The sequence below is a fragment of the Mastigoproctus giganteus genome, chromosome 6 (genome assembly GCF_048544385.1).
Source record: "Mastigoproctus giganteus isolate SK-2022 chromosome 6, ASM4854438v1, whole genome shotgun sequence".
NCBI classification, from domain to species: domain Eukaryota; kingdom Metazoa; phylum Arthropoda; class Arachnida; order Uropygi; family Thelyphonidae; genus Mastigoproctus; species Mastigoproctus giganteus.
Window position 1 is genome coordinate 230,843,715 of NC_143580.1, and position 20,889 is coordinate 230,864,603.

General features: G+C 35.7%; 1 protein-coding gene across 2 annotated transcripts in view; it reads right to left on the bottom strand.

The window, feature by feature from the left end:
• LOC150085071 (heterogeneous nuclear ribonucleoprotein U-like protein 2) overlaps positions 1-20,889 on the bottom strand; it is a 372,157-nt gene that overhangs the window by 315,153 nt on the left and 36,115 nt on the right. For both annotated transcript variants that reach the window (XM_090376770.1, XM_090376771.1), the window contains exon 2: positions 8,489-8,640. In XM_090376770.1, coding sequence (XP_090232896.1) covers positions 8,489-8,640 — 152 coding nt within the window. The remainder of the gene's footprint in view (positions 1-8,488; positions 8,641-20,889) is intronic.

Below are 20,889 nucleotides of genomic sequence, written 5' to 3' on the forward strand. Positions count from 1 at the left end.
AACATAATATGCAATGATGTCTCTGGACTACCACAATGACAAAGTCCACTGTCCACCAGCCCCAACTGATTTAGCCTCGAGGCGAGTCCACGTCCAGTCAATAGAAACATCGAGTTCAATCCAAACTGTAGCCATGGTTTCTTCTTCATATCCACAATTTCTACACTCGGAAAGAACTCATAGGTCTGTCGTCCTTTATCGGACATATCCCAATTTTCCTGCCATTTAATTAAAATTTCTTTCATAATCCTTTTCTTTTCCAATTTTACATCTAATTTTGAATAAGTCCTTGTATTATCAGGACAAGATGTTATACCTAAATATGTTCTATTTATATTTCTTTTTGTTAGAAACAGCAGACCCGCCAGCAAAACCATTGACTGAACAGGGACCCTGCCCGAGACCACCTGCAAGGCCTCTGAGGAGACAGTTCGACACGCTCGAGTTATTCCTAATAATGCGAATCTTTGAGCTTGGATCAAATGTTTTTGAATGATTACGATTGGTATCCTGTGCACCCAAGCCCCAGAGGCGTACGTTATGATTGGAAGGAACAAACATTCATATAATAGATTTATGGCTCTACCCTTTATCCCCCATTCAGTACGCACCAACCTCCGGAGCTTAGCATACAATGTCCGAATTTTTTCTTTTAAATACTTAACATGTTCGGTAAAATACAACCATTCTTCTATTTTGAGTCCAAGATATTTAGTTACTCTCACGTAACGAACTGCATCACCCAGAAGCCTCACAGTAGGAGCCCGATTCATACTCAGTTTTCCTTTTAATAACATTTGGACAGTCTTTTCATTAGATATTAACAACTTATGTTTTTTGGACCAGTCTGCTAACTTACTTAAAGCCTCATCAGCCTTACTTTCAACTTGTGATCTGGCATTTCCAGAGACAATCATAACCAAATCATCTGCATAGGCAATACTTTCCACATCTGATATTTCCTCATTCAAAAATTCATCGAATACCATGTTCCAAGCAAAAGGGCCTATCACGGAGCCCTGAGGACAACCTCGATATATTTTCCTGCTCACTTCACTAAATCTTGTTTTAACAACAACTTGTCGTTCACTAAAATAATTCATAAACACAGAATATATTTTATTGGAACAATCTGTTCTACTAATCCTATTAAGGACGCTCCCCCACCATAACCTGTCGAAGGCACCTTTAAGATCAACAAAAATACCCAGCGCATATCTCTTCCCACAGCTCTCCACAATCTGGACCAATTTATAGGCCGCATCTTCAGTCGAAAGACCTTTCTTGAAACCATATTGTTTAGTAGATGCTAGGCCTTTATTATTATAATTAATCATCAATCGGTTTACACATAACCATTCATAGATTTTTGCCATGACTGAAAGGAGAGCAATGGGACGATATGAACTGGTCTCATTTAACATTTTATCCATATTTTTGATTAATAATGTAACTTGTGCCCTTCTCCAGCACGACGGGAAAGCTCCCTCATCTAAAAATTTATTATACATTACTCTATAAACTTCAGGAAATTTTTCATAAGTTCTTTTTATTACAACAACTTCAATTTTATCCAGGCCCGGCGATTTGCCATCCCTTGCAAGGGACACGGCATTCCCAACCTCCTCATTTGTAAAAGGTTCTTCTAATGTAAGGGAATTATACCTTCTATTTGCTTCAGCAATCTGCCTATGCAAATCATTTTCTTCTTCTAAGTCATCCGGAAAGAGGTCATCCAGGATCCGGTCTACAGACCTTTCCCATGTCAAAGTCTCATCTTCCCCTACTCCTATAGAACAGGAAACGTCTAAATTTTGCCGTTTATTATTAATTAATTTAAAAATAGAATTCCACGGATCCTTAGATCCTTGCTCACATACATATTTTCTCCATTTCTCAATCTTAGTTTTGTTAATGGCATGAACGTAGTGACGTCTGAGAACTCTATACTGATCTTTTACGATTTCACACATTTCAATATCACCAGATCTCCTTAAGTCTTTGAAATTGGCGCCTTTTCTTAAACACTATTTTCCTTTTCTGAGTTAACTCCATTGTCCACCAGAACACAGGCCTATTTACACCCTTCCTTTTCTTCAAACACCTATTACAACACTTTTGTAACATTTCAGTTAAACTTTTAACCATTTCTTCCGATGATAATTGAGGATAGCAGTATTTCACTTCAGACCTCCACAAAAGAGTCTGAAGGAGGTCTCTGGTGCAATGAAGCCCTAGGCTTTTTTTGCTGCACCAGCCAAAAACAAGAGGGGGGGAAACTCATTAAAAATAGCTTTAAACAGGTGCATATATACTTGAATGCACACTAATGCTAGGAGCATAATAAATAAACTTGATAAATTTGAAGCTGTTTTAAGTCATGAAATGTAGACATTGCAAGAATATCTGAGACATGGTGTCACTAAGATAACAGATGAAGAATTTTATTATGGGACAACATGTAGAGAAAATACTTGAGGGGGAAAGGGATAATTCTCTTAAGAAGGGCATAAAATTTAAGGCAGTGCATTCAGCTGACATTGGTGGTCAGTGAAACGTTGAGTAAGTTTGGTCTGACATAAGCCCTGGGAAAACAAAATTGAGAGTAATAGCTGCGATGAGCATAACAAACACTTATAAAGAGAAATAGAGTGGGCCAATAAATCAGAAAGTCTTATAGTGGGGGGGGTATAATTTTCTAGGCATTGAGTGGAACTCGTGGGTTGGTCACACACACACACACACACACACACTACGAAGACTTTTGTATTTATTAGATGACTGTTTTCTGCAACATCATGTTAGAGTTTTATACAGCATCATAGCAGAGAGGCAACAAGAGGAAGCAATATTCCTGATCTGATTATCAGGAGTGATTACAATGTACTGATGTGGCATTTACATAAAGACATAACTACTCTCAGGGATAAAGGGAATAACTTTTCTTTTTTTAAGGGTGACCACAGTGCTCTCAGACAATTATTTTTTATGCAGTGAGAACTGATGATGCTACCAACAGCAAATTCTAAATGGGAAGCATTTAGGAAAGTAATCATAGACGCTACTAGACTTTTCATACCGACAAAGAAATACTGTTCTAAAAGACCTAAATGGATGTCAGATGAACCGATGAGACTGGGCTGCATATAAATTATCAGATAATACAAAAAGTCTATGGTAGATATAAACCAGTCTGTAATCAAGTTACAAATGAGGTTGGACAAGCTAAGGCAAACTACAAGAAATCTCTGTCAAAAATTGCAAAGAAAAGCACTGTAGTCACAGATTAGTCTACTTGACATTGATGGTTTTACTGTTTATTATCCTGGTCAGGTTGCTGACAAACTGAATAGGTATTTTTGCATTTACATTCATGGGGAATTCTTTAGGGAAGAGGATGCCAGGTGTTTATCAAACTCTTAACAGGGAGCTAAGTGATTTTGTGATAACTAAGAAGGTGGAAGAGAAATTGTTAAAGATAAGCATTAAAAAGGCACCTGGGGTGGATAGGATCTGCCCAATGATATTGGGTGGCAAGCAAATCCATAGCCATAATAGTTATGAGAGCTTCTTTGGATTTAGAGAAAGTTTCCATGATGTGCAAATATATCCCCAACTCACAAAGGGGGATCACAAAAGGTGAAAGTAATTACAGACCTGTTGGCTTAACTTCTGTTCCAGGGAAAATAACAAAGCCAATGGTTAAAGATAATGCAGAAACACCTAAACAGGAATGCAATTATATTGCAGTCACATCATAGATTTCCTTTAGAGAAGAACATGTCTGCTCAATTGTATTGGATACTATGATACAGTAACAAAAGAACTGGATGCAAAAAATAACTTTCATATCATATACATGGATTTTTTTTTTTTTTTTTTTTTTTTTACATGGATTTCAGAAAAACTTTTGGCACATGAAAAACTGCTAAATAAATTAGAGCAGTGTGGCATTAAGGAAAAGTTGCTACAAAGGACAAAAACAAGGATGAGTGGGAGAAGAGAGAATGGTTATTAATGGACACTGCTCTTCATGGTCTGTTATTAGTGGAGTCTTTGGGTTTAGTACTGGGCTTGTTGTTTTCTTTATTTATTAATAATATTAATGAGAATATATCAGACTTAATGTCTATGTTTACAGATAGTACAAAGGTTGGCAGGTTTGTTAGTGACCGTTATCCAGGTAAGCTATTGCTTACCTTGATAACGGTTATGAAGTTTAACACTGACAAATACATATGGGGAGCAGTAATCCCACATTAATGTATCAACTGTGTGGTACTATACTCAGGGTAGTGGGAAATGAAAAGCCCTGGGGGTAATCATGCAGTCAGATATGAAGTTCTCTGAGCAGTGCAGACAGGCTACCTTGACAGCTCATGGAGTTTTGTCAATAATATACAAAAACTTTGCTAGCAGGGATAAGGTGGTGAGGTGATTATCCCATTGTAGAAGGCAGTACTGCATACATGTCCAGAAGCTTCATCTTAAGAAGGATGTACATCTGCTGAAATGGGTGCAGAGAAAGGCAATGCGATTGTTTTGAAGGGAACAAAAGGTGGTTTTACCAAGAAAGGCTTCAGTTCTGCACATTGCAGTGTGTGGAGACTAGGCTCCTGCAAGGTGATCTGATTAAGGTGTTTAAGGCATTGAAGGATAAAGCAAGTTCAATGCTGATGGAATCATCCTTCAAGTTCAGATTACACACACAAAGGGACAAATTCAAATTGAAGATGGATATTTGCAAGATAGATTGGGTGGAGGTTTGCCTTCAGCCAGTGGGTGCGGTTCTTGATCGTCGGAACAGACTTCCATTCATTGTTCTGGAAGTGGGTAGTTTGAATAAATTCAAGGGAGAACAAGAAATTATTTGAAGGGCAAGCAGTTGATATAGGAACAGGTTTCTCTTTTTTTTTGCTCGTACTTTATAAGCATACTGTCTTGCATCATTTGCCATTACTAATACTAATTTAAATTTATGGCTCCTAGTTCTGAAATGATTATAACAGTAAAAATATTAAACTCAATCATCTTACTTTCACCTCTCAGAGCCTTACACTTAACAATCAAGTTTCTAAAGCATCTAGTTTCAAAGCTCTGTAGTCATCTATTTGAAATCTTTCCTCATACGGACACTCTTTTGCCAACCTCACCAGAAGCAATGCCTATTTTTGGGCCCTTTCAAGAAGCTGTCTTTTTTTTTTTTTTTTTTTTTTTTTTTGGGTGAGGTTTCATGAACAGAGTATTCCATGGTCTTATATTCCTTTTGTACAGTAGTGTTTATTTCAACAAAACCTTGAACATAAGCAGATTTTTTTCCATTTAGTATCTATTTACTAGTTACCTTTATTTAAATAAATAAAGCACAATAAAAAAAAATTTAGTACAACGCCTTAACATTTTAGCTGTTCTGTCACAGCCTGATTAGCAGGAGCAGCGTTCAAAGTCGCATGTATCTGTGAAAAGAGTATTTCTATATTTGGAAAGTCAGGAAAGAGCTCTTGTTGCCCTAAATCAAGCAAGGGGACTCATTCATCTGTCACATTCACTGGTGGATATTGGCAGGTCTCAATTACACAATTTGTCTAATAAAGTAAATGAATTTCCATCAGGAAAACTGTAATGAAGGTTTATTGAAAACTGAAAATGGGGTAATACAAGGAAAATACAATAAAATAAAACAAAAACAAAATAAAATGAGCACAGAAGCTTTCAAGACTATGGGTCTCTGCCTCGGCGGTAAAACACAAAAATGTTACAATGGAATGAAGAATATGCCAGGCATGGTCATACCAGACAAACAAAAAGCATGCATGAGGTTGGTGCATGTAATGCTAGGAGCATCACTGGGTAGAATCAGATAACTGTTGCTGCAAATGTAAGGTGCACACATGAGGTACATGTCAATGTTCACAGTGTAAGACAACTACCTCCATGAATGGAGGCAGTTGGTTTAAATCTAAAAAGATCCCAAAAACCACACGTTGGCAGCTGTACACAACAGGCTGTCAGCTTCCCCAATTTTATGAGGTCCCTATGGTACACAAGCCAAGCATCCCTCTAAGGCCCATTGTCTCTTGCTGCAACTCACCGACATACAATCTATCAAAGCATATCACCCGACTGTTGACACCCCTTATAGGAAATACCATCTCCAACAGTGAGGAATTCTTGCACCAAGAGTTGGCGGTTAATTGTTCCATTATTTTAGAAAGAGTAAAAGTAATTGCAATAGGACGATAATTGGATGGGAGGGATTTTTCACCCTTTTCAGAAACTGACCAGATATGAGCAAATTTCGAAGCAGAAGGAAAAACACCTTTGGAATAAGAAAGTGAAAAAAGGTGGCAAAGAACATTGATTGATTGATTGATTGATTGATTTGGTAGTTGTTGGCGCATCAGCTTCTGTGGCCATATTGCACCTCCCAAGGTTTTTTTGCAGTACTTTGATCCAAGCCCGAGGCGGGAATCGAACCCGCGACCTTTGGGTTGCCGGACAGGTACTTTTACCCACTCGGCTAGCCCAGTCGGCTGGCAAAGAACATGAGTAAGTTCAGGAGCACAGGTTTTGAGAACAATTGGAGAAATACCGTCAGGACCTGGAGCTTTCTTAGCATCAAGATTCATCAAAATCTTTCTGATGGGAGACCACAGGAAGCATTGAATGGAGTGTGTTGGGAATGGTGGAAGGTGTTTTACCAAGATCATTAATACATGAGTTGGAAGAAAAATGGGATGCTAGCTGCTCAGCTTTATCCTTGACTGAAGTGACAACAGAACCATCTGGTTTTGACAGAGGTGGAAGCAGAGATGGGCAAAAGTTGCAGCCAATAGCTTTGGCAAGAGACCAGAATGCTTGGCTACCATTAGGGCAAGAAGCAAGTTCTTTACTCTTAGCCTGCTCAAAATCTAGTTTGGACTGATTAATAACTGCTTTACAATTGTTGCAAGCTTTGGTGTAGGCAGAAAATGAAACTGAAGAATTGGAAACAAGCCAATTATGACATGCAACATTCTTCTCTTGAATAGCCTTAGCACATTTATTGGAAAACCAAGGTAAAGGTGGCGCCTCCGTAGCCAGGTGGGAAGGAGCAGCAGTGTGTAGCACACGCTTCTTGATTAGACTGGGGTTCGAGCCCGTCACCACCAAATACGGAGGATGCGGAAAGGTCAGGGAATGACCACCACATATCCCGGAGCAATATGGCCTTAGTTGTTAATGCTCCTAAAAACCAAAATAAAAAACAACAAACCAAGGTAAAGGAAAAGATTTTAAAGTGGAGTGTGGAATAAAGGATTCCATTCCTACAAGAATAATTTCACTGATACGATCTGAGCAAACGTTGACATCAGAAGTTTTGAAACAGGTTTCAAAACTTCTGATGAAACAGTAATCCGACCAAGGAAAAAAAAAAGAAATCTCACAGGTCATCCCATTTTGCACTCTTGTAATGCCAAACAACATGAGGTTGGGAATAGCCATGAGATAAAGGCTCCATTGGAGAAGAGACCATCACCAAGTTGTGATCTGAGGTGCCTAAAGGACCACTCACTGCAACCTTGTACTTAGGATTGTTTGTGAGAAAAAGATCAAGCGTGTTGGCTGTATGGTTAGGATTGTTCGCTATTCTTGTAGGTAAATGAACAATCTGTGAAGGTTATTAGTAATTACAAAAGCCACAGCATCTTGGCCAGCTGGGTCGGTGTGACTAGAAAACGGAAGCCAGCTGGAGTTGTGAACATTAAAATCACCAAGGAAAATTACCTCACTCTTAGGAAAGTTGGACTGGAGAAAGTAAAGTTGAAAAGAGAGGAAGACAAAGCACTCCAAGTGATTAGTAGAGTTGGGAGAATGGTAGAGACAAGAGATGAAATTGACAAGAGGTAGAGAGATTTTAAGCCAGAGAAGATTGAAAAGATGAGATTCCAAATTACCAAGTCTCTGACAGGGGATATCGGAACAGACATATGCACAAGTACCACCTTTGAGGCTAAAGGAATCATACAGCGAATAATTTGGGCAACTGAGATGAGCAGTAGTTGAATCAACCGGTAACTGAGATTCTGTCAGAAAAAGTACATGGGGTTTGGCAGACTGCAAGTGGAAATGGACATCATTGAGATTAGAATTGAGACCATGTATATTTGTGAAATGAACTAGGAAGTGTTTGGGAGGTTTAGATCTTTTTGCAGGTAAGCTTATTCTATTAGTTTGACAATTCATGGTGTATTCAATAGTAAGAAAAATTGGTGGGGGGGGGAATGCTGTATGGAATTTTTGGATATGGCATACACATGGTATGAATATACCCAGATCCTTGACATAACGTGGCCTCGATATTTTTTTTTAATAATCAACGTTAACTTTATTGAATTTCATTTGAAAATTCGATAAAATGTTATATTCAGTGCATTAAAAAGAATCAGTTCTTAGACGATTTAATAATAAATACTACCACTCTAAAAAAATTTAATCAGATACTTGCATTTTCTCGTTTTGTTGCAGTCTTCATGCTGTTATTTGTGATTTTATTTTCAGCAGGCATTGCGGAAATCTTATTATCTAGTAAATCAATGGATTGTTTATCCTGGGTAGTATTGACATCCAATGACACAATATCCTCATTACTATCTAGTTCTAAAAAAAAAAAAAAAAAAAAAAAATGCTATTGAAGTTCATTCATGACTATGCTACAAAGTATCAAGACACTTGAAACATCTTTAACTAATCTTTCAGAAATGTCAAAATGCCATATCTTTTAAAACACAAATATAGAAAATATCTAAATTGGATAACATGCTAAATATAATCTACCTATTGTAAGAGATGGTTATTTCCTTTTTACCTTCTCAAATAAATACACAATAAAAGTTTGAAAATGGCTCATTCATAAACTCACTGTATTAGAACTACCTTCCCATTCCAGAAACTAGAGATATCCCATCTCTCACAGTACAGAATATGGTCTTGGTTACATATAAAAAAAAATTCAAAGTAATCTAACTGAAGCGATCACTAGGGTGTCAAATTATATAAACTTACTTCCCAGACAAAACATAAAAATATATCCTTTGGTAATTTTTAGTAACAATTAGTTGGCAATGCTTTAGTATACCTATGAAAGCTGATAAACAATGGCTAATAACAGGGAACAAAAAAACCTAATATTAAATTTCGTAAAAAATTATTCCAATTTCTTAAGTCTTACACTTACACTGACTTACACAAACACACCAAGATAGGTTAGGTTTTGTTACTAGGTTAATACAAATATATCAAGTATGTTAAATTTAAAATTCTGTCAAAAATGAGATTTACACATGAGCTATTCCAAATGGGTAGTGATATCCTTAAAAAAATGCAATTAGATTATTGCATTTTTTTAGGATGACACCATTTTAGACACCAAATTTGTTTTTTTTAGTCATAGTAATTTATATCATATGTATAAGAATATATCAATAGATTATATTGTGAATGACTCTCCACAATTTCTGAGATATTAAATGCTCAAGAAAAATTGTTTTGCAGTAGCTTTATTTATTTTTTTTCCAAAACAGTAATACATTTACTTTACAATAATTATATTAACATGGTACATCTTATATTAGATAATGGAACAAGTAAAAGTATACATTAAAGTAATAATGCTGCTATAACATTGAATACTTTTTTATTCAACAAGAAAAACTTCTTGCTTGTGTAATCCCAGTTGCCAACTCACCTAAAAATATATTCTGGCACCTAATATTTTTGATGACTGCTTCATTCAACTACCACTCAATCTTATAGTGAGGAGGCTAGACACCAAATTTGTTTTTTGGTCATAGTAATTTATATCATTTGAAAGACTTTTACACACTTTGATAACTCTGTTACAGGTGCTAGACTAATGACAGTACTCTATTACTGCACAAATTTAAATTGGTTGACAGATCTGCCACATACGACAGCCACAAAACTGGATTATATACATGAAAATAAAATATTTTCATTTTCATGTATAAGTTCTTAGCCTATTGTATAGAAAGAAACAAGATAATTCAATTATATATAGTAAAAGTCTGAAAATCCAAATGTCAGAAATCCGGACCACCCGAGAATTCGGACTTTTCAAAAACTCAAACTTTTTAAATTTAGCGGACTTTTGTGTGCACGCACACATGAGTGCCACAGATGTCCAGCAACAACAAGCGAGCTCGCGGTCGCCATTTTGAAACAAGCAATCAAACCGTGGCAACACTATAATTTTTGTTCTAGTCTTTTCATTTACCATATACAGCATACGTATTTACAAGCCCATAATAATGGCTCCTAAAATAGATAAACTTCATGGTGTGAAGAGAAAGAAGAACACGTTGAAATTGAATGACAAACTTGAAATAATTAAGAAACTAGAAAGTGGTGTGAGCAATACAGTTTTAATGGAAACCATACAACATCAGAAAGTCTACAATTTACGATATAAAAAAAGGAAAAGAATAAAATTCTAGAATTCACAGCCTCGTCTGAGCCTTACAATAAAATTGCTGAGAGAAAGTTTACATTGGCCAAAATTAGAGAATCTCAGTAAAGTGTTGTATGAATGGTTTTGCTAAAGCAATTGGAAGGTATGGCAATTTCTGGGACAATGCTATTGCCAAAGCAAGGTCTTTTAAGGAGCAAATGAACATTGAATCAGAGTGCACATTTAGCGATGGATGGCTTAGGATTGGTTTGGTTTGGTTTGGATTTTATTGGCGCATTAACAACTAAGGCTATAATGCGCCAAGACCAGATGGCTTAGGAATTTCAAGACTCGTCATGGTATTGGACAGTTAGATATTGGTGGAGAAAGACAGTCGGCTGATACACAAGCAGCAACAGAATATAGTGCAACATTTGAAAAAAATTGTATCTGACTATGACCTTACAGCTGATCAAATTTATTGTTATTTTATTTGTTATTTGTTTTTTTTTTTAGGAGCATTAGCAACTAAGGCCATATTGCTCCAGGGATATGCTTTGGTTGTTCCCTGACCTTTCCGCATCCTCCATATTTGGTGGTCACAGGGTCGAACCCCGGTCTAATCAAGAAGCATGTGCTACGCACTGCTGCTCCTGCCCACCTGGCTACGGAGGCGCCATCAAATTTATAATGCTGATGAAACAGCAGTTTACTGGAAGTATCTGCCCACAAAATCTTTGGCTGGAAGCTTAATAAGGAAAGAGTAACTGTTCTTATGTGTGCTAATGCTTCAGGTCAGCATAAAATTAAGCTTTTGGTGATTGGTAAATTTCAGCGCCCACAGGCCTTTAAAGGAATTGTGAACTTACCTGTGATCTATAAAGCCCAAAAGAATGCTTGGATGGACAAAGATCTATTTTGCAATTGGTTTGTTCATGATTTTGTTCCATCAGTTCGTCAGAACTTGAGAAAATTGGGGAAGCCTGCAAATACAAAGTTCCTGCTACTTCTCGACAACTGTAGGGCCCACCCGCATAAATCAAAATTAGTGTCCGAGTGCGGAAATATTTTTGCATGTTACTTGCCACCAAATGTAACACCATTAATTCAACCCATGGATCAAAGTCATTAGGAACTTTAAATGTCACTATAAAAATTATTTTATAACGAAAATGATGCATAAGAATGTCAACCTTTCAGAATTTCAACAGTTTTACAATCAACAATGCAACATTTTCACTCACTACTACACGGAATGCAGTCTGGTGAGGGGATATTTTGAGGCTTTAGAATGAGGGGAAATATATACAATCTATAAAAAATAAAAATGAATAGTGGGATTTTTTGAGGCGAATAGGCTGTTTAACATAAAAACATGCTCTTTCATAATTTGACACCCATTTGTCAAAAAAAATAATAACCCCTGCAGTGCATCAGATCAAAATTTATCAACACTCCCTTATACTGAACCACACACTTCTTCCAGTGTGTTTGCCACTGATCAAAATAGACAAAGGGTGCATGGTGCCAAATCATACAAATAAGGTAGTGCAACACAACTTTTGGTAATGTTCTTACCTGTAAAAGTGGCAAACAGTGAACGACATGCAACACTGCATTATAGTGAAGAAGAGAATCATTTTGCCATTTTTTGGGCAAAATGATTCTCGGTAGTAGGTTCTTGGTAGTAAGCTGCATTAACCATTATTTGGTTGCATTGACGACAACAGTCATCCATCATATTTAAAACTGTTGCTCATGATTGGTACTTGCATCTGTAGGGATGAAGTTCTCACTACCTTCCTATCTAATCCTAATTAATAGTTTTAGTGGATTTGAGATCAGCCGTGGAACAGCAGTCTAAATAACATGGGAGCAAATTGAACTGGATGATAATAGTCATCCAGGCAACCTACCTCGTTACAATTCCAGTTCCAATTTCAAGGTGTTGTGTTAAGTTTTGTAGAATTAGCATACATGAATTTCAGTGCTGCGTTTGAAACAACCGTTAGAGTGGATTAATGAATGTATTGATTGTGAATTAAATAAAGGTATTGGAGGGAACTTGGATATTGAGTAGGAACTCAGAACACAGCAATGAGTTACAGAAAAGAAGTTGGAGACTGTTTTTGTCCTGGGGACCAGGCAGTTTTTTGTTATCCTTGGAACTAAATAATTCTGAAGATGGAGAATACTTTTGATGTTGACACTACTGGATGTAGTGTCCATGACTCTGCTACAGACAATACCGTAAAATGACCTTAGTGAATTTTCTCCAACCATGGTGGTGATGTGTATGTAAACTGTTTGAACAATCATTCAAATCAAAATGATTATACTCTGACAAATAAAATTCAACTGAAAGACTACATCATTAAGTGGTTATTAGTCTGTAATAATGACATGGTCTCTAATAATATTTCATAACATAGAACTTTGAAATACAATTTGAATCTTCCTCTGTTTACAAATACTGTTTATGTATTTTTACTGTAATAAAATGGAATGCAGTTATTATTTTAGAAAATAGTGAAAATCTGAGTGTTTTCAACCTACAAAGAGTGAAATCTATCTTTAATTTTTTGATGATTCTCACACATTTATTATGAAATGTCTGAGAATCATCTGTATTCCTTCAAGAAATTAAACAGATTTCACTTTACTCAAGCTGAAGTGCTTAGATTTTCACTATTTTCCATTTTGATCTATGCCACTAAATAAAACACTTAGCTACTATTTTTAAAGAGAAACATTTTTGAAATGCATAGACTAATAGACATATGTTGGAAACCAACATCTTTATTCCTTGTTCAACTTCAATGAAATACAGTACTAACGTTTTCTATCAATGAGGTGTGCGAGGTAACTCAGTTATGTAAAGCAATGCTTTTAGATCCAGAAACATAAAAGCTGAATATCATGTGGCTGAATACATTTCAATTCTCAAATGAATTTCTGGATTCATTTTAATCAAATGGACTGCTCTTTTGGATAGGATTTAGGGAACAAACTAATCCAGATGTGGATACAGTATTCCATGACAGAATATATTTGTGATATGCAGTTTGTTCTAATACTGGATATAGTGAATAAAGACATCATTCTCGACTATGTGTAGAATATTTATGTAGCAATAGAATTATAGTAACACAGCAAATCCTATAACCACATGTAGGTACCTGTGATATAAACAATTATTTGACATTCTGTGGATTCTGTGACTGCTCCTCAGCCCTCCACTTCCTCAGAGATAAATGACCTGAGGAAGGGAGGGGGAAAAGCTGCGGAACAGTCACAAAATCCATAAAACTTCAGATTTAGATACTTGTATCTTTCAGTGAATACAGAACATCAGCCTCCACTGCTACAATAAATATTTCAGATGTACTGAGAGTGCCTTCAGTATTCCTAATTCAACTCCTCTATGATGTACAATCAGATCTCAGATAATGATGGTTTCAATGAATAAACGCTGCATGAATGGCAGATGGTACTCTTTGAAGTTTACAAAATAGAGATGAACAAATGGTAGCTCATAACTAAATATAGCGCTAAACAAAGATAAAGGGTAATGCTTGAAGAGGACTTCGATTGTAGTGCATAAATCATTATGCACTACAATCAAAATATCAGGGCTTAATTAATAGCTTACAATATAAAATAAAACAAATAGATAAGTTTGGTGGGGGGGGGGGAATCATTATGCACTACAATCAAAATATCAGGGCTTTAAGAAGTAAATTTGGTGTTTTGGTAAGGAAGGAAAGAGTGGGCCATTACACCTCACATAAGCAAACTAACCTGACCTCTCAGTGGCAGCAAACAGAACTGGCACTGTTAGGAGGTAGATACTAAGTAGTCATTACTTGGTCACAGATGTAGGCAAGAGTTGTAAGTTTCTCATGCCCAATGATTTCTATTTCTGGGTTTATAGAAAGCAGGTCAGCCATTGTTTAATTTCCCACTCAAACTATTGATTTAATATAAGTTAATCTTATAATATACACTGAAACTTCCTTTTAACAGACAGCCATGGGGAACAAGAATTTGTCCGTTAGAGAGAAGTGTCCGCTAACAAGAAGTCTGAGGGAGAAAAAAAAAGAAAGAAAGAAAAATTGTTAAACGTTTAATGTAAAATTAAATTAAAATATATACAGATTTTGAACAATATTTTTGTAAATAATATACAATTACATACACAAGAGATAAAGAAAAATCGTCAAACGTTTTAATGTAAAATTAAATTATATACAGATTTTGCACAATATTTTTGTAAATAATATACATACAATTGTGCTATGCATATTATGACTTTATCTTAAGAAAAATACATACAGTAATCACTTATTTTCTTCTGCACCTTCTTCCGGCTGATAATTTTGTTTACAACATTTGTTTGGAGTGAAGAAACCATCAAAAGTCCTTCAGTATCTTCTTCAGCGGCGAAAAACATTTTTAAACGATTGATTTGTATGAGCGTTTCTTCCATTTTCATCGGTGGTTCGTCGTTAATATGTTCTTCAACAGAATGACCTCCTTCCATTTCTTCATCCTCATGAGGAACTTGATCAATATCGATGATAATGTTGTTGATATCTAGAGCACCATCTTTTGTAGTGAGGTTCGAGTCTATATCTTTGTAGCCAGACATCGTGCACTTCACTTGTAGCTGAAGTATCATACATTATCAATAGATGTTGAAGTTCTTGTTCTTCTTGTTGCTCCACATTGCTGTTCACAACTTCAATTTTTGCGTTTGGGAAGCCAGACTTTACAAAACAGTTCACAACAGTTTGTTTTCTAATTGCGTTTACTGAAGAGGAAATCCATTGAATCGCATCTAGGGTGCTGATTTTCTTTGCAAGGTCACTCGCACATGTTACATCGTTCATGTTTGCAATGAGATGTCGTAAAACACGTTTTCTGTAGTGAAGTTTAAAATTTTTTTATTATCCCTTGATCCAAGGGCTGACACACTGCAGATGTGTTTGATGGCAGAAAAATGATTTGAATGTTGGACAATTCAATGTGTGGGTGAGATGCAGCATTATCCATGAAAAGAATAATTTTTCTGTTTTGACAAATCATGTTTTGGTTAAAGTGACTTATCCATTCCCTCATGATATCTCGTGTCATCCACGCTTTTTTATTAGACTTCCAGTCAACATTCAAAAGATTCAACTTTATGCCCTCGAAACAATGAGGATTTTGTGGCTTTCCTATAACAAGAGGTTGTTCAAAGTCTCCCAACATATTTGTACACAATAGTACAGTCCAGCATTCCTTAGAAATTTTTCCGCCCTGGCACTTTTCGTTTTTTAGACTCAGTGCTTTTTTCAGGAAGAGCTTTAAAAAACAACCCTGTTTCGTCACAGTTGTAAATATCCTTAGCTTCAAATTCATGACATAGATCTTCCAATTTGATGGTCACTCTGTTACAACCCCAGTATCAACAGATCCACCTTCACCACTTACGGTTTTCCAAGAAATTTTATGCCGAGTTTTGAACTTGTCTAGCTATCCCACTGAAGCTTTGAACTCATTTACTCCCATAGATTTCGCAACCTCCAAAGCCTTTTCCCTAATAATAGGCCCATTAATGGGAATTTTTTTAGCACATGCACGACAAAACCACTCATACGTAACATTGTCAATTTGAAGTCCAACAGTTTTCAGGAATGATTTTTGAACCTGATCATTTCCGTGTTGCCAAAATTGTTTGATTTTTTTTCTTTAGGATGTTGCTTACCTGCGTCTCCCCGATTTTGAATTTTGCAGCGAGATTGCGAACACTATTTTTTGCCGATCATACACATTAATGAGTTCGACTTTATCTTTTAAAGTTAAATGTTTACGAGAAGACATCGTGCACTTCACACGACACTGAATAAAACTGAAACCTGAAACTCAAAAGACGAAAGGCCGACCAAATTTAAGTTATTAAATTCTCAATAACTTAAAAAAAGATAGTTCAAAAAACAAAAGAAATATTAGAGAGAAAAAAATAAGTATATACCTACGTAATTTTTGTATTAATATGCTTATATAAACTACAATACACTTAATATTAAACAATTTATTTGTCTGTAAATTTAAAACCATACACTTAATACAAAACAATTTATTTCACTGTAATTAAAAACAATACTATTTAATAATAAACATGATTTCAATTAGTCTTTATTTATGAATCTTAAAATTGATCTTTGTTTTAAAGATTTCACTTTGATATTTCTTAAGTTTCTCCTTAAAACACTCAAGTCTCATTACTTGCCTCAGTTCCTTCAAAAAACTTGACTGTCCATTGGACCTTAAGCTTGTAAGATTGTTGGCACTGATTTTAATTCAGTTTCAATTGTCATCATATCATCATCACAATCATTGTCTTTACCATCATCGTTATCGTCTTTGTTGAGCACAGCATCTACAATGTCTGTAGGACGTTGGCATTGACTTGTACAAATTCATCAATGTTATCTGTATTAAAATCTACAACATTGTTACATAGCAACCATTCAGATAATGGTAAGTTGTTTTCTTCATCTACAATTGAAATTTCATTTGAATTTAATTTTGATTTCTTGAAGCAATTCAATATGGTTGTCAAAGTAACGTTGTTCCATGCATCATTCAATAATTTTATAGCATCCAATATCAATATAGACTCAGTGAGTTTCTGTTCTCTTTGACTGATCAGATGCAGAAATAGAAATCTTTTATAAAATCCTTTCAAACTCTTGAAAAATTGATGTCGCATTGGGAGGCAGAAACACTAGCTTAATGTTGGGCAAATTTTGAATCTGGGGATGTGCAGGACAGTTATCAAATAACAAAATATTTTTATTCTTTTTGAATAGCACCTTATTCCAATCATTTACATATTGCCAAAAAATATCCAGTCATCCAAGCTTTCTTGTTTGCAGCGCAATCCACAGGAAGTTTCCTTACGTTTCTGAAATAGATTTTAACAATTTTCCGATAACAAACAGTTTTTTTTTTTTTAAAAAAGTTCCTGTCATATTTGTGCATATGAACGCAGTCAATCGAACTGTTGATTTTTTCCACCAACACATTTCCCCCCTTTGAATTTAAATGTATTGTCAGGTGTCAAATTATACAATGTCGGCATTGTAGATACCTTCATCATTGAAATCTTTCCTGATTTCTACCCATACACGGTCAATCCATTCATTTGCCATTACTGGATCTTCAGCTCGATATTCTTCACTAATTTTTGCATAAACGATGTTATATTGGCTTTTAAATCGATCCAGCCAACCGTTGTTACACAAAATCATCGCGTCCAAATTGTTTAGCAAATTTTTAAGCTTGAGCCTTCAAGATCGGAGCGTCTATTGAAAATCCAGCACTTCTTTGTGTGGTGAACCAATGAGCAATGCTTCGTCAATGTTTGCAACCTTGCACTTTCTAATTTTTTTTTCGGTTATGTTCTTTTCCAGTGACGATATGTAAACATCTTTATTCTTCCACAATGTCAATACACTTGAAGAGCACAAAGAAAACTTTTTACACACTTCAACATTTTTGCACCACTTTCTAACACAAATAAATTCAACTTTTTCACAAATCGAGAGACACTTTCTTTCATTAGTAGACATGTTTCCGAAGGAAGAGTTCGTTTCTAACTGATTTTACTTTAAAATTATAAAGTGATCTGCATACAGAGTTCTTATAAGTCCCGTTTCCAAAATTCTTACAAGTCCTGAAATAAATTTATGGTTCAGTGAATATAAGAAAATCTGTAAACAGGGTAATGCAACAAGCAGAACGGCAATGCACTATTGTATAGCCCCAGTTCCCGGAAAGACAAGGTCATAAACTGGGCACTAATCCGATACAGGTGGTCATAAAGCTAAGTTACCCTTTTCATTTTTGTCTATTCCAAGAACTGGATTTTTTCGACTGCCCAAGCAATTAAGAATGTTTGCATATTTACCAAAACTTGTTCGGTATATCCGTGTGGTATACTCGTTATAATGCTGAGTGATTGTACGGGAATATGTGTAAATTAAAATCATTATGGCTTTTTTTGCTCATTACAACCAAGTTCGACTGTATTTCTCAAAAGATTTGCTATTGCATAATTTTTCCTGTTTGTTTGTTATTTGGTTTTTAGGAGCATTAGCAACTAAGGCCATATTGCTCCAGGAGATATACGATGGTCATTCCCTGGCCTTTCCGCATCCTCCATATTTCGTGGCTTTTTTTTTTTTTTTTTTTTTTTTTTTACGAGCATTAGCAACTAAGGCCATATTGCTCCGGGATATGCAGTGGTCATTCCCTAACCTTTCCGCATCCTCCGTATTTGGTGGTGACGGACTCGAACCCCGGTCTAATCAAGAAGCGTGTGCTATGCACTGCTGCTCCTTCCCACCTGGCTACGGAGGCACCTTATTATTTGGTGGGCACGGAATTTTTCCTGTAAAATATGACAGAAGGGAAAAAAATGAAAACAAAAAAAAAAGTTCTTCAATCACACATTCCATTTTCTGTGCAATTTCACCAACTGCCACATGATGTGAAATATGAACTCCTCAGGACACTTAAAGTGGCTATAAGATATAATTCATAGTAAGAACTATGAGTCAGGTCTCCAAATGTATGCCAACAAACAGCAAATTTTTTTTTTTTGACAAGCATCTATGATAAATGTAAACCAAAAACATGTAACACATGGACAAAAGATTTTATAAGGAATACTGACTGAATTAACTTATTATTTTAATTTTTCAATGACTACAAGTATTTGTACTTGTATTCATGTACAAATTAATACAAGTATTCATTTGTACATGAATAGCATTAGCAAAAGCACATGATGCAAGAAAGCAAGCTTATATAGCAACGGTGGGCAAATGTGGCTCTCAGAGCCGCATGCGGCTCTTCGTTGAGTTAAGTGCGGCTCCCATTGAAAATTTAAATCTGGGGTTTTTTTTTATTATTTTTTCAGAACTTTTTTCACTGAATCTTGTTAAATTAACTAAGTATCTAATATTTTGTTATACGGATTTTATGTTGTGGTTATTTTTTTTTTATGTCTAGATATTTTGCTGTTTTTATTTTCATTATAAATAAATCCGCACGCAGTTACACTGCTGGCGCCATCAGCGGACTTGTGCGTAAAAATTACTAGTGTAATTTTTCTGTGCCGTAAATTAATTTAATTATTTTGTTTCAATTTCAGACTTTGGAATTAAATTTATTTAAATTTTTTGATAACATGACCTCAGAAAATATCAAAAAACGAAAATACGAACAAGAAAATAGAATCTTTCAAGAAGAATGGGTAGAAAATTTTGCTTTTATTGACAATAATAGAAAGTCGTATCTTATTTGTAAAGTTACAATTGCAAACTACAAAGTAAGCAATTTACATCAACATTACGAAGGAAGTCATCCCCACTTTTCAACTCAATATCCACTCAATTCAAAATTGCGAACAGAGAAACTTAAGTCCTTGCAATCTGGTCTTCATAAGCAACAAGGACCCTTGTCTTCTTTTAGTCGCGAAGATGACAGAGCAAACAAAGCTAGTTTTTTGATAGCTTGGAATATTGCTCGTGCCAAACTTCCATATGGAGAGGAGAATTGATTAAAAGAAACTTGGAAGAAGTGGTTAATGTTTTGGATCCAGATAATACAAAACTGCATAAATTGATCGCACAGGTTCCTATGTCACACTGTACAACTGAGCGTCATATTGGTGCAATTAGTAAAAATGTTGAAAATAGTTTGATGTGTGATTTGAAAACTTGTACAGCATTTAGTTTAGCTCTCGACGAGTCTACAGACATTCAGGATGTTCCACAATTGGCCGTTTTTGTCCGCTGTGTATCTGCAAACATAAATGTGAAGGAAAAAATGTTAGACCTAGTAGCTCTTATCGAAACAACTCGCGGTATCGATGTTAGAAATGCGCTTGATGAAGTAATGAACAGGTTTGAATTGCCTCGTGATAAACTTGTAAGTGTTGTGACTGACGGAGCGCCTGAAATTATAGGGGAAAACCAAGGTCTCATTGGTCTTTTAAACAACGATCCTAAAATTCCACGTTTATTACCTCATCACTGCATAATTCACCGCGAGCATCTCATAGCGAAGTACTTCAAATACGAAAATATGTGGAAGATTGTTTTGCAGATTGTGAATTTAATTAGAACAAATGCCAAAACACATCGTCAATTTCAGAACTTTTTAGAAGAGTTGCGAGTGAATGACGAAACAGATGAATTGCCCAGTGATTTATCCCTATGGTGTGTTGTAAGATGGCTGTCAACTTACAAAGTTTTGAGCCGTTTTGTGGAAGGCGCAATATGGCCTAAGTAGCTCTTGTGCCAGAAAACGCCACAACAACAACAACAACAACCGTTTTGTGGAACTCCTAAATCCTATCATAACATTTACAAAAGAAAAAGGAA